The following is a 15,491-nucleotide window of genomic DNA, read 5'->3' as shown; positions in this document are numbered from 1 at the left end:
AGACTTTTTTGGTCTATGATTATAAGTGAGTGTGGTTTGGAACTGTTTAAATGGGGAGAGACCTATATTCTTAGAAACCTTGACTCTTTTTTAACTTTCTCATTCTTTCCAGCTGGCTAGAGCCTCTACTTTTCTCCAAATCAGGTGCCTGTCGAGATGGAAGCCAAATTTTTAAGAATTAGATGGAAATAACACTTCTTATTTCATATTTCAAATGTTGAATCTCAACTAAAAGGCAAGGGCAATTTAAGTCAAAAACATGCAGGAAGAGTTAAAGAAATAGATACGTTGTAAATCATATGGCAGAAGTGCCACGTCTTACACAAGTCACATGTGGTTTTCTTTAATAGAAATAAGTCACTCCTATTATGCAGAGAATACTTCCCTCTAGCTATTCACATCCATTTAGTGTTCAACAGCTTGCCGAAGTGAGAGTCTTTGAAGGCTTAAGTATATTCATACGCTCATAAAAATGACACACTCATTAGCAATTATTGGACCAAAGAAGGTCTGCAATTTTTCCTCAAAAAAAGGAGCCTCATAATAGCATTTGTTTTGTTTTTTAAATCTAAATCTTTATTGATCATTATTATATGCAGGCCTTTTGGATAGCTCAAAAGGAATCAAATTACCTGGGTTCCGAATCCACTTTCTGTTTGATCTTCAGCAAATTATTTAGTCTCCTTTTGTTTGATTTTCTTAACCTGTAAAGTTGAGAAATAATAACCCATAATTTATAGTGTTGTCGAGCATTAAATCAGATCATGTATCTAAAATGTTTAGAATTTGGCATATCACACTGAGGGCCACACTTGTTACACAGTAGGTGCTCAGCAAAGTTACTCAATGAAGACTACCACCTGTTATTTTCATTACAGTTTATTCGCATGACAATCATGTGAGCAGGCAATCTTATTGACAATTTGAATATGACACAATTAAGAATCTGTAGTCCCCAGTTATATTCTCAAGTTCATTCAAGAAATCCTAAGCGGTAGAGCCAATGGGTTGGTACACAAGCCAGGTCTCTACAGCACAAAGTTAGCAACTCTTGTCTCTTAGCTTTTCAAATTACATTCAACACAATATATACTCATGTATGTTGTCTGTGTCAGGCCCTGTGCTTGGATCTAGGCAATCAAAGATGGGTAAGATACTATCTATCACCTATGATATTCTTCATAGATAGTCATAAGTGAAAATTAATTATTTAAATACATACACTCAGGGTTCTACAGACACTAGAGTGAGAATAAAAGCATTGCCTCATTGTAGCAGCATGGACTGTGGTCTATGAAGACTGGGGTGATAGGGAAACCTGGGTGGTTCAGTTGGTTAAGCATCTGACTTCAGCTCAGGTTATGATCTCACGGTTCGTGGGTTCGAGCCCCGCATTGGCTCTGTGCTGACAGCTCAGAGCCCGGAGCCTGCTTCAGATTCTGTGTCTCCCTCTCTCTCTGCCCCTCCCCTGGTCTCTCTCTCTCTCTCTCTCTCTCTCAAAAATAAAAATAAACAGGGGCGCCTGGGTGGCGCAGTTGGTTAAGCGTCCGACTTCAGCCAGGTCACGATCTCGCGGTCCGTGAGTTTGAGCCCCGCGTCAGGCTCTGGGCTGATGGCTCAGAGCCTTGGAGCCTGTTTCCGATTCTGTGTCTCCCTCTCTCTCTGCCCCTCCCCCGTTCATGCTCTGTCTCTCTCTGTCCCAAAAATAAATAAACGTTGAAAAAAAAATTTAAAATAAAAATAAAAATAAACATAAAGAAAAAAAAAAAGAATGGGATGATATTGTAAAACACCCAGTGTCTGCAATGAGGCGTACATAAACAGGATTTGTTTCTTTAACCACATACACTTTTTAAAAATGAAATTTCTAAAAGCAAAATCCAGTAAAATTTTACCTATAGTATGTATTTTCTTTAATTAGCTAGAAATTTTTGATACTCAGGCCCATAGTTTTGGATACCTATGGCTAAAAGTGCTATTTCCTACCAAATGTCAAATCAGATTACTGACAACTTTCAGCTAAATTTCAGAAACCCAACAATACCTTAAATCCAGTTATTTATGGTATTAATAGTTAAGATGTCATGCAGAGTTTGGTTTGTGGTTTTAGTTGCTTTAAGATTTGCAAGAAAAAATTGAAAGACAGAAAAAGGTTGAGATTATTTGAAACAGTGTGGGCTGCTTTTTCCAGATAATATTAGGAAGATTTTAATATATTATTAGTAAACACCAATATAATAAGTTCTGTTACACTACTGTACCTTATACTCTTATGATATACCTTCGTTAATTGCATTTAGAAGTCTATCTAGCAGTATTCACTTAAATTTCTTTCAATTACAAGGATTCGTCCCACCTGAATCTGAGCCATTGTGTGATCAGCTATTTGAGGTTATTTGGGATCCTGGCACTTGGCATTTTTCTGCATCTTCCCATCTTACACACATTGCGCTATCTGCTCTTGATGTAGTAACAAATAATTAGAATCACAAGAAGTATTTACTCATTTTTCATGAACAGTACGGATGGTATTTATAAATGACTGCAAATACTCTTAGAATGCTGTTGATTTTTAGTGAAAGATGTTTTGTTTTCAACATATTTGATATTGCAATATATCATATATAACATGGAATGCGACCACTGCAGAGAATTGGACTTTGGTTTCGAAATAGCAGTGAATTGATTATTCTTGCTCACAAAAACACTACCCATAATTCATGAGTTCTCTTTGCTTAATTGTTTAAATCTTTTACTTATTTATTATCCAACAAAGTCTGTATCAACAGCCCAGAGGATAATTTTCAATGATTTTTATTAGGCAAGAGTGAAGTAAATGCAAAACAGAAGTAGCTTTTCTCTAAGCCCCAGCCTGAGGAGGGGGCAGGGGAGAATTTGCTTCAACTTGATGAAGCAGTTTATCTACAAAATCTTGAGATTAAAATGTCCTTGGCAGTTTTCTAAATTAGAGAAAAGTATTACAAATTTAGAAGTGCTAAAAGGAGAGTGGAGCCCAATCTAGTAAATACTGAAATAACATTCTTTTGATAATGCTAGATCTTTTTTGAGATTTAGATAGACTTTTTGTGTCCCAAATTAAAGGCATCATTTAAATAATTTTGTAAATTCTCACTTATTAAACCAAAGAAAATATGCATATTATGGTAGAAAATTACTCACCATCATAATCTTATTTTGCTTACCCTAAAAATGCTCTTATATAATTATATTATTCTTATATAATTCCGTTTTCATCTTATCATTATGAAAAATGTGAAAAATTTCCAAATTCAAAAAACACAGGAAAAGAATCTTATAACAAATATCAGCACATCATATTCATCATCTAGAAATAAAAATTCTTTAACATTTTGTGATAACAGCTTTATCTACTTATTAATATTTATGTATATATATTTTTGTACCATTTGATGGTTACAAAGTAATGATAATTTACCTAAATATAAATCAGTATGCATTTCCTAAATAGGACATACTCCTACCTAACCTCAATGCCAATATCCTATATAAGATATAATAGTACATTAGAAATAATATTATTTTCTGAATTTTAACATATAACTCATATTCTAAATTCCTCAAATATCTGCCATCATTTTTTATTGCTATTTTATTTTCAGCCATGATACAAAAAGTTTTACACATTCATTTTTAAAGTTTTTTTATTGTTTTTAAAATTTATATTAGATTTCCACCATTTTATTCTTTTAAGATACATTTTTGAAGACAGTAAGTCTGTTTCTTTTATTTTTTACTTTTTTAATTTATTTATTGTCAAGTTAGCTAACATACAATGTACTCTTCGCTTCAGGAATAGATTCCTTTGATTCATCACTTACATACAATATCCAGTGCTTATCCCAACAAGTGCCCTCGTCAATGTCCATCACCCATTTTCCCCACTTCCCCAATCCCCCACACCCATCAACCCTCAGCTTGTTCTCGTATTTAAGAGTCTCTTATGGTTTGCCTCCCTCTCTTTTTGTGTCTTATTTTTCCTTCTCTTCCCCTATGGTCTTAAGTTTCTCCAATTCCACATATGAGTGAAATCACATGATATCTGTCTTTCTCTGACTGACTTATTTCACTTATGTCAAGATTTCATTCTTTTTCATTATATATATATATATATATATATATATATATATATATAGTCCATTATACACACACACACACACACACACACACACACACACACATATATATATACACACGCACACACCACATCTTTATCCATTCATCAGCTAATGGACAGATGGGCTCTTTCCATACCTTGGCTATTGACAGTGTTGCTATAAACATTGGAGTACATGTGCCCCTTTGAATCAGCATTCCTGTACCGTTTGGATAAATTCCTGGTAGTGCTATTGCTGGGTCATAGGATAATTCTATTACTTTTTGAGGAACCTCCACACTGTTTTCCAGAGTGGCTGCACCAGTTTGCATTCTCAGCAACAGTGCAAGAGGGTTTCACTTTCTCCACATCCTTGACAACATCTGTTGTTTCCTGAATTAATTTTAGCCACTCTGACCTGACTGGTGTGAGGTGCTATCTCAATGTGGTTTTGATTTGTATTTCCCTGATGATGAACAATGCTGCGTATCTTTTCATGTGTCTGTTAGCCATCTGATTGTCTTCTTTGGAAAAGTGTCTATTCATGTCTTTTGTCCATTTATTTCTTCACTGGATTATTTGTTTACAATCCTGGTCTTTAGCCTGTATTACAAAGCTGTAATCATAAAGACAGCATGGTATTGGAAATCTGTTTCTTTTAGAATTTCCCACATACTAGACTTGCTTAATTATTTCCTGATGATATCATGTAAACTTTTCCTCAAACTCTATTACCTGGTAACCAGAAATTAGGCCTAAAGGCCTGATTTAATTCAAATGATTTTTTTTGGCAAAAATACAGTACAAGTAATACAATCTACTGTACACTGAATTCCATCAGTTGGCACAGTATCTGGTTGTACCAAAATAAGTAAGGCTAACATTCATCTTTCTTTGAGATTATAGACTAGATCTCTCTATTATAAAGATATGTTTTTCTTCTTTCATAATTAGCAAAAAATCTGTGAGATAATACTTTTCACACTTTAAAAATATCTGGTCCTCAATAATCCTTCATTCACTTTTTTTTTTTGCCTACACTAATGATCATTTACTGAATCACCAATGTAATAAGGAGTAATTTTCTAATTATATCATTCTTTCTATATTTTTAGCTAGCCTTCTCTGAGCTGTTGATTATCGACAGGAGATGAATTACAGTTTTTGATTAAAGGGCAGCATTTATGTTTAATTCTGCCTCTATAATTAATGAATTTCAGATAACAGAGTTGGGGTAATATTGGTGGCAAAGGAGTTTTTCTTCATAGGTTTTCTCTCTCTCTTTTTTTAACATCATCATGGACCCATGAATTTTTATCAGTTGGATATTTAAGAATCTTTTTTAGTCATTATTTATTTTTATGTCTAAATTACAGAAACTTAGTTTATAAAGAAGAATACTCTATGGAAATAGAGAGAATATCTGTAAAACGAATACTTCTGGTTTATGCTCCAGAACATGTAATTAATTTAACATATAATATCTTGGTCCTTGAAAATATTTAAATAATTACTCCATGTGCTTTTCTGTTATACCTAAACTCAAAAGAAATAAATATTGCTGAAAAGTTTAGGAGATACAAACATTCAGCTGGAAATTAAATAATCAGACATTCTTTGACTTACTCTACAACACTGCAATGGCTATAATCATCTTCATCAAATATTTAGCATACCTCCACGTAGGAATGGGCTTTCTCTGATACCTAAACTACTTGTTACTAAATATTTTTTTCTAAACTTTCTTAGGCCATTGTCAGTTAAGAACATAGCAATATTATTTTTGAATTTACTGCTTTGTTATTTTCATGTCCTATTTTATAGACCTACCATAGCATTTGTTAGAAAACCTACAAACTACACACTTGCCAACACAGATCTTATTGAATTAAAAAGGACTTACATTTTCTTTTTTTTTTTTTCCTAACCAATGGAGTTCAAGAAAGGTAGAAACTGCTTCCATTAACAAGTATAAATATGCATAACATTTTCATAATTATGATAGAATCTTTGCAAAATTATGAATACAATGAAATGCTGAAGTAATATATTAATATTATAACATTCAAAAGAAGCATAAGTATTTGTCATTTTAGAAATGGGCCATCTTGCATAGCTGTCATATCTTGGCACATGGCTAAGGTCTAGCGTGGTAACTTCTATGGAAGAGTCAGAGTTGAGAAAGGAACCTGTAAGTAGACATTCTTACTAGAAAGTGGGAGACACTAAGAGTATCATATGATGGGAGAATATTAAGTCCAGCATTTAGAATATTATGACCAGCACTACAGACAATGGAACACATGTTGTGGCTGCAGGTAGTAGGTAAAATGGAACTTAGCAACTAGCAAGAGGAATTAATAGGAATTATAAAACCTGAATCCATTTATAAACTGAATTTGATAATCTAGAATTGACAGCTAGGCAGATAATCAATTGACATGGAAATCTGCCTTCTGGTAATGGGCAAAATGCCACCAGAATTAACTCAATATGACTCCAGTTCACCTTGAGAATATCACTATCATTACAGACTCCTTGCCTTACATGGACAATGGTATGGACAAACTACTGATAAAAGAGATGTCAGGCACAGGAATAAGAAATGGAATGTAGTAAGTGCAACTATATATATAATAATAATATAATAACATCCTATATTATAATATATAATTATAATATATAAAATTATATAACATAATATATACAAAGTTTATTTATTTTGAGAAACAGAGAGAGTGGAGGAGGGGCAGAGAGAGAGGGAGAGAGAGAATCCCAGACAGGCTCTGTGCTGTCAGTGCAGAACCTGATGTGGGGCTTGAACTCATGAACCTTGAGATCATAACCTGAGATAAAACCAAGAGTCAGATGCTTAACCGACTGAGCCACCCAGGCACCTCTGCAATTATATTTTGAGGCAGGTCCTAGGTTTGGAGAACAGGATGAACATATTCTAATTTTAAATAGGAAAAAAAGTCAAAGTTGGTCAAGTTTCAATAAATGATTTGATGTACTGTCTGAATATTGAGCTAGAATTCCTTGATTTTGTACAGACCAAGATCAAGCTTAATGAGGTTGAAGTAGCATGATTCAGTCATGATGATATGGAGGGACAGTATATTGAGGCCAAGAAGAGACAGGACTTGATGGACTGCAGACCAAACAGATTTCAGATGCCTTGAATTTAGAAATAAAGTTGGTTCTAATTTTAAAACTAAAAATGAAATAGATTGTGATGGGAACATGAAGTGCAGTCCTTTAGAGAAATAATTTGGCATTCCTTCAATACATTAAACACACACTTACCATTTGATTTGGCAACTCCTATGCTAGATATATACCCAAGAGAACTGAGAACAGGTGTTTAAACAAATACTTGTACTTGAATGTTCATAGTGGTATTATTCAAAATAGCCAAAAGATGGAAACAACCAAACGTTCATCAAATGATGAGTGAATAAACAAAATGTGGTATATCCATAGAATGGGATATTTTTCAGCCATAGAAATGAAGTATTGATGCATGCTACAACATGGCTAAATCTTGAAAATATTATGCTAAGTGAAAGAAGCCACTTACGAAAGACAACATATTGTATGATTCTATTTATATGACATACCCAGAATAGGCAAATATATAGAAACAGAAAGTTGATTAGTAGTTTCCTAAGCCATAGTGGTGGCGGGCAGGGTTGGGGGCATGGGGTAGGTTGAGGAGGATTGGGGTGTGACTTAATGGGTATAGGTTTCCTTTTGAGATGTTGAAAATGTTCTAAACTTATGAATGTGATGATTCTTGCACAACTTTGTGACTACACTAAAAGCCATTGAATTGTAAACTTTATGATTATTTTTTTAAGTTTATTTATTTTTGAGAGAGATAGCATGAGAGGGGGAAGAGCAGCGAGAGATAGAGAGAGAGAGTATCCCAAGCAGGCTCTGTGCCATCAGTGCAGAGCTCTACGTGAAGCTTGAACTCATGAACATGTGAGATCATGATCTGAACTGAAACCGAGTCAGAGGCTTAAATGACTGAGCCACCCAGGTGCCCTCAATTGTAAACTTTAAAATGGGTGAATTTTATGATCTTTGATTTATATTTCAGTAAAGATATTTTTAAAAGAAAAAAGTTAAAAAAAAAACCACAATAGAAAAATGCAATTTAAGTGTGATTTGAGGAATTCCTATATTCAAAAACATATATCAAGCCATGCACTTATATTTAGGTAACTGCAAAATGTTTAAAAAGTGGAGTATCATATGGGATCATTTTTAAAGTAATGTTTTTAAATACACATTTCACATTTTGATAAATTTTTCTAGTCCCATACGACTGAGATATTTAATGTTTAAATATTTGCATGGTTTATTGAGTGTATTTACATCTTAAGAGTTTCTTTTATTCATGCATTTACTTTGATGAAGTGTAGCACTCTTGTGCCATATAAAAATCCCCTTTGCCCTTTTTTCTTATGCAAATATGTTGATTTTTCCCTGAGATACATCCCCAAATGAATATCATTTGGCATTTTGTTTTTTTGTTACCATATCAGTTCCATGTCTTCTTAAAGGAAAAGGATGGCCCACCCAATCATTCTAGATCAACATCATATTTGAGACCAGATAATTAGACACCTCTTTCCAATTTAAAATTTCAATATAAGAAAGCATTTCTATAGAAGTTTAAAAACAAATAAGCAAGAAACTCAGGAATCCTTCACAAACTTGAATGAAGCATGATTATTTACCGTGGTACATTAAACACATGATTATGTATAACAGATTTACACCATCATTTTAATAGCACATTGTTTTAATTAGTTAAACTAAATCCTGTTCATTGAAAAATGTTGTGGCAGATTGTCTGGTGACAGTTCATTTTTCCTGATTATATTTTTAATAATATTTTATTGATTACCTGGAATACAGTTTTATCTCTGTGATAACAGATCTCATGGCAAGAAATCCTTCATAAATACTCTGAAAGTATTATTTTTGCTAGCTTTTTAAGACTCAATTCTGAGTTTGTCTTAAAGTTTTTAAAACTTTGCTCTGTATTTGGGAAACAAATAACAAAATTTTACACTACTCAGTGGCAAGGAAAAAAAAGTTGTTAAATTTAGGGGGAGTGGCAGATCTACCAAGATTTAGAGTAATCAAATTTATCCTTTTTTATATTTTATTTTTGTGCCTTATACCATGTTTTAATTCAAGATTTGGAACTGCATTGAAGCCTTTGGAGTGAATCTGCCTTAATACACAATGCCAGTTTTCCTTTGGTCTAATTTAGTTCTCTGGTGATGGCTGAACTTGTGTTTGTTATCTCAACTCTTATTCTCAAAACCCTTGTCCTGGATCAAATAAAATTACTGGCTTTAAAAATTAAAAATAATATATTAATATTAATATAATTATATTGTTTTATGAGTTATATTAGGTATACTAATTATACTTAGATAAATGCCCTTATTCTAGATTATGCGATCATTATATTACTTATTGATGTTTGGTATTTTCTCTTTTTTTTACCTCTCTCTCTGTGATTAGCATACCTCTTCTGTATTATATTTTCTGTCCTCTTAATTTTTTGATGCATTTGTCTTAAATATTAATTGCATTTACATTTTAAACTGAGTAGCTAAATTGTGCAGTGGAAACATAATTTTCAATATGGGTCCACATGGCATAGGTCCTATGAATAGTGGCTAATATTTATGAAGGCCATTTATTTTTTTAGTTACCATTTTATGCCAGACAAGAATAATTAATCTTTGAAAATATGGTCTTTCAACTCTCTATGTTCGGGCTCAACAATCTATATGGCCTATGGTCAAATCACATGCAGGTTCTTAAAATACCAAACAAATTTGCTCCAACTCATTTTAATGAATGAGAGTAAATTGCATGCTTTTAATTTCAAGTAGATAATTATGTCATATAGAACATCTTATGTTCACCATCTGCTCTCCTTTCTTAAAAAAATCATTCCTTGACCTACAACTACATGTTAATATTTTTGTACTTGCCATCAGGAAAACTATAGGCACAGTCTCCAAATTTTTCTTCTCATTAAAAAAAATTACTTCAGTTGAGATTTTTGTTTCCACAATTGCAAAGAGGTTTCTATTTTCAAAGTCTTATTAATACAAGATCTGTTTAGCCTGACTCAAAATCAGCTTTTAATTCTCGTCAGTCACCAGCATTTAACCCACATGATTATTCTCTTCTTCCAAAACCCATTTTTTTTAAAGTACATTTTCTTTTATTAACCCAAAACATATACTTAAACTTTAAATGCTGGCTCTTTAGGAAAAAGTTTCTTCTGGTAAATATGCATAACTGTTGCCCAAAAATGTACACAGTGTTTTCCCCAAAATATTTATAAACATAGTGGTCCACTTAAGACCAGCCCCATCATAACCTACTGGATACAATGTGCTCTTAATTTATAAATAGGCTACCCTCTGTATATAAAATATAAAGGCATATATGTTATACATACAAAGTAAGAAATATAAAAAGGAGATGGAAAGAAAAAAATAGTGTTCTTCCCATAAGATCCAGACAGAAATTCAATGTAATTAGTGACATCAAATGTACTCTTAACTTATAAATGGGTTACTCTCAGTATATAAAACATATAGGCATGTATGTTATACATACAAAGTAAGAAATATAAAAAGAAGAGATGAAAAAAGAAAGAAAAAGTGTTCTTCCCTATAAGATCCAGACAGCAATTCAGTGAATTAGCAAAATCAGGTAAAAGGTCTGAAGAATTTGTTTTGGCAAATACCTTTCTAAAAAATATCTAGGCTATGAGAGTACTAAATTTACATTTTAAGAATTTAGTAGAGGGGCGCCTGGGTGGCGCAGTCGGTTAAGCGTCCGACTTCAGCCAGGTCACGATCTTGCAGCCCGTGAGTTCGAGCCCCGCGTCAGGCTCTGGGCTGATGGCTCAGAGCCTGGAGCCTGTTTCCGATTCTGTGTCTCCCTCTCTCTCTGTGCCTCCCCCGTTCATGCTCTGTCTCTCTCTGTCCCAAAAAAAAAAAAAAAAAAAAAAAAAAGAATTTAGTAGAGGTTTCCATTTAAACATTCAGTGAAGATGTTGTGGTCTTCTTAATATGCACAAAAGAAGACTTTTAGGGTCTGTCAAAAAGAAACAGACAAAAAGTCACTCATTTGTAGGTGGTTAGTAATCACTTCTTAATCAAATGTGTGTAGTGCAGAGAATCAAATCCCAGACCATCAGTGTTTGAATATGTTTGATGAAAGATTCCAATGAAGGATCTGATTTCTTCCTAGGTCTCAGAGGGAATGGGGCAGAACATAATGGCAAATGAGGGGTCAGCTCCAAAGGTGGCTGGTCCAATCTTAACTCTCCATGTTAAAAAAAAAAAAACACACCAAATGTTTCTATAGCATTCTGCAGAATTTTCTTTATTTCAAAGCCCAGGTCTACTTGAAGGGTCATGTAGCAAGTGACTTATACTATGAACAGTGACATCACATTAAGAGACAATCGTTAGATTCTTTCACTAGGCAAAGAGCTCACATCTTTGGAATCCATGAGTTGGTATTATTTATGGGATACCTGAGATGTACCTTGCTCCGATTAACATTACCATGCTACTCACTATAAAAAAGCCCAAGGGTAGACTACAGAAGATACTAGGGTCACCACTTTCCGAAGACTGAGTTGTAACCCAACCCATTGACTTTATCACAGCTTTCTTCCATGTAGAGTAACGAATTTCACTTTCCTCAGCGTTGATCTGGGGTTCAAACCGCTCCATCATAACCGCTGACAAATCCTCGGGTTGGAGACTCCAAACATCAACTCCTTCTGCAGCCCCTGCTGCCATGGCAGCTCCCAGGGCAGTTGTTTCAGGCATTGAGGATTTCACTACTGGAATATACAGAATATCTGCTTGTAGCTGCATAAGAATTTTGTTGTTGGTCATTCCTCCATCTACCTGTAAATGACTGAGTGGAATCCCACAGTCGCGGTTCATGGCATCCAAAATCTCCCGGGTTTGGAAACAAACAGCTTCTAATGCAGCAAAAGCAATATGGCATTTATTGGTGAACTGAGTGAGCCCACAGATGATCCCTCTTGCACTGGGCTCCCAGTAAGGTGCATATAACCCTGAAAACGCAGGGACGAAATAGCAGCCATACGATGTACCTACTTCTTTAGCAAGTTTTTCTATTTCCTCTGAGCTCTTTATAATTCCAAGATTGTCTCTTAGCCAGCGAATAACAGCACCAGCTATAGCTACAGAACCTTCCAATGCATAATACACTGGTTTGTCTCTGCCAAGCTTGTAAGCCACTGTGGTCAGAAGGCCATGTTCAGAAAACACACACTTATGGCCTGTATTACACAGTAAGAAGCAGCCTGTTCCATAGGTATTTTTGGCTTGTCCATCCTGGAAGCACATTTGTCCCACCAATGCAGCAGACTGGTCTCCCAAACACCCAGATATTGGGACACCTTCCAAGACCCCAGCTTTCATTAGGCCGTAGATCTCAGAAGAACTCCGGACATTTGGAAGAATTTTCATTGGAATTTCAAAAAATTCACAGAGCTCTTTATCCCACTCCAGAGAATGAATGTTGAAAAGCATTGTCCTACTTGCATTGGTTACATCTGTACAATGGACACCTCTGTTGGTCCCTCCTGTCAAACTCCAAATAAGCCACGCATCAATGGTCCCAAAAAGAGCTCTGTCTTCTTCAACAGCCTCTTTCACTGTTCTCACATTGTCAAGGAGCCAGCGAAGTTTCACAGCACTGAAGTAAGTGCTAAGTGGAAGGCCTGTCTTAGACTTGACAAAGTTATTATTTCCTGGAATTTTTTTACTAAGATTCTCAACGGTAGACTGGGTTCTTAAATCAAGCCACACCACAGCATTGTAGAGAGGCTCTCCAGTTAACTTGTCCCAGACTACAGTGGTTTCCCTTTGGTTACTGACACCAATAGCTTTTATGTTGGAAATATCAATATTGAGCTGTCCAAGCTTCTCACATGTTTTCTCTATACACTCATAGACAGACTGCAGAATTTCCTTAGGGTCTTGTTCCACCCATCCTTCTCTTGGAAACTCTTGTTTTATTTCCACTTGATGATGACTAAGTAGTTCGGCTGTTTTTGAGTTGAAAACCAAAAAGCGCGTTGAGCTGGTGCCCTGGTCCACTGCCCCCACCAATGGCCCCAAAACTGCTTTCTTCGCGGCTGCCATCAAACCAGCTTCCGGTCAGCGGGTATTGCGTCCAGTTTCCAGGGAGACGGTGGCACGCGGGGGAGGGGCAGGTGGTGAGACAGAAGGCAAGGAGGTCGGCTACAACGGCTGAATGACGGAAACCCATTCTCTTGATCCCTACTTCTCCACTGCTCTAGCTCCTGTCACTTTTGCTGCTTTTTCATCTTCCCCATCACTGTGGTCAGCAAAACCCAGGTCTCAATCTCTGACATCCTTTCTTCTCTATATACTCTGTCTCCTTAGAGGATCTCATCAAGTCCCCTGCCTTGACATACCATCTTTATGCTGATGATCCCATAACTTATATCTATAAACTTTCTAAACTGAAGTCTTGCTTAAACATCAGTTTTATATATAGCCAATTGCCTAACTCAGTTATCCCCTTAGATGTCCAAAAGGCATTCTAAATGTAATATGTCCAAAAACAGGCATTTGTCATCCTCATCATACATGATCCTCCAGAATTTTGCCCACATTAGTAAATCACAATATCCTTCTTCTACTTGCTTAGGACAAAAATCCAAAGACATATCATCTACCACCATTCTCTCATACAGCACATCTAATCCATCTGCAAAAGCTATCATGCCTTTATTCAAAAAGCGTCTCAAATCCACCACTATTTACTGCTCTACTGCTATTACCTAAATACAGTTTTCATATCTCACCTGAATAATTGCAAAAGCAATTGATGTTTCCACTTCCATCTTTAACTTAAAAGTCAGTGTATAATTGAAAGCAGTTACATCCAAATGTATCAGATTAGGTCACTCTTTTGCATGCTCTATGATTGCATTCCATCTTATTCAAACTAATACTTAGAATCCAGCATCTTAATGCTGTCTAAAAGGTGCCATGGAATCCAGCCTACCTAACTTTTCCCTTCTGCAACATCCTATTCTTCTGCTTTAGCCACAATACACTTCTTGCTCCACAACCTAGGTTTGAAATCATTTTCTCCCAGACTCTTGTTTAATTCATTTATCTCAAAAATTATTATAAGCATTCCTTATAAAAGAACAAATGCAAAGTTGTGACTATTTATTATTTCCTGCTTTCTTTTTTTTTTCTTTGCCCTATAGACTTATCAACACAGCTAAAAAATTACCTAGAGTTATTTCAGATCTGAAAGATCCTACCTCCTTCCTTCTTTTCTTTCTTTCCTTCCTTCCTATCTTCCTATCTTTCTTTCTTTCCATTTTTTTTTCAACCAAACTTCTCTTGTGAGAAGCAGTCGAGTTAGAGTGAGGACAGGATTTGTTTCAGCAGGGAAGAGCATTAATTGCTTAGGGTAAAGGACTTAAACTGAATAGTCCAGGCAACTTCTCATGTGAAGAAGCTCCCAGGAGTGAGGGCCAATTTAACTTCCTTCCTATCTCAGACAATTGACATAGGGTATGTTATGAGAGAAGGCACTGAGCAAATATCATATTGGTCTCTAGGGTAGCCCAAACCTATGCTCCTGCTAAAATCATAGTTTGTACTGTAAACTGACTTTTCATAATACCAGAGCTCTTTATGAAATTCAAAAGGTAACTGAGTTGCATCATTTACACTCCTCACTGTTAAATGTTTACTTTTATTAGATTCATTTAAAAAATAGTAATGTATCATATTATGTTTTGCATGGAGGAATGGAAGTTGATTTCAAATATCAAGGCCTACAGAGAATAAGTACATGGAGGATAAAGGGAGGGTCATATTAGGCTCATTTAACAGTATTCCATTCAAGCATGTTCTACTTTCCCTCAGGGCATGCTTATAAAGATGGTCCCTGCTGAGTTTAGGTCTACACATCACTTGTTATATCTAGAGGGAGAGACAGTTAATGATTTTACATACCCCTTGCTGTGAACAGAATCATATGTCTTCTCAATCAAATGATACAGATAATTAGTAATTCTAATAAAGACTCAAGCTTGACAAATTTTACAGAATTGATTTTAATTTGTTTGCAGCATGTTTAAAATTCCTGAAGTTTTAAGGCAAACTTTATCAATACAAAGTCTAATGGAGAATAGACTTGACCTTGCTATTATAAAATAGATCTTAATCCAGTGGCTAATGTCTAACTCTAACTCTAATGTCTAACT

General features: G+C 35.1%; 1 protein-coding gene across 2 annotated transcripts; it reads right to left on the bottom strand.

The window, feature by feature from the left end:
* Positions 1-11,556: 11,556 nt before the first annotated feature.
* LOC123608741 (glycerol kinase-like) lies at positions 11,557-13,416 on the bottom strand. 2 transcript variants are annotated; one of them, XM_045499057.1, is made up of 2 exons: positions 11,814-13,416; positions 11,557-11,726 (listed from the first exon to the last, which is right to left on the bottom strand). In XM_045499057.1, the coding sequence occupies exons 1-2, from the start codon at positions 13,375-13,377 to the stop codon at positions 11,716-11,718; spliced, it is 1,575 nt and encodes a 524-aa protein (XP_045355013.1). In that variant the 5' UTR covers positions 13,378-13,416; the 3' UTR covers positions 11,557-11,715. The 2 variants fall into 2 exon arrangements, with proteins under 2 accessions (XP_045355013.1, XP_045355011.1); XM_045499055.1 differs by having other exon boundaries at positions 11,557-13,415.
* Between the last annotated feature and the right edge of the window lie 2,075 nt (positions 13,417-15,491).

Source organism: Leopardus geoffroyi, chromosome B2, assembly GCF_018350155.1.
Source record: "Leopardus geoffroyi isolate Oge1 chromosome B2, O.geoffroyi_Oge1_pat1.0, whole genome shotgun sequence".
In the NCBI taxonomy this organism is placed as follows: domain Eukaryota; kingdom Metazoa; phylum Chordata; class Mammalia; order Carnivora; family Felidae; genus Leopardus; species Leopardus geoffroyi.
Note: the sequence above shows the minus strand (reverse complement) of the source record. Positions and strands in the feature narration are given on the sequence as shown.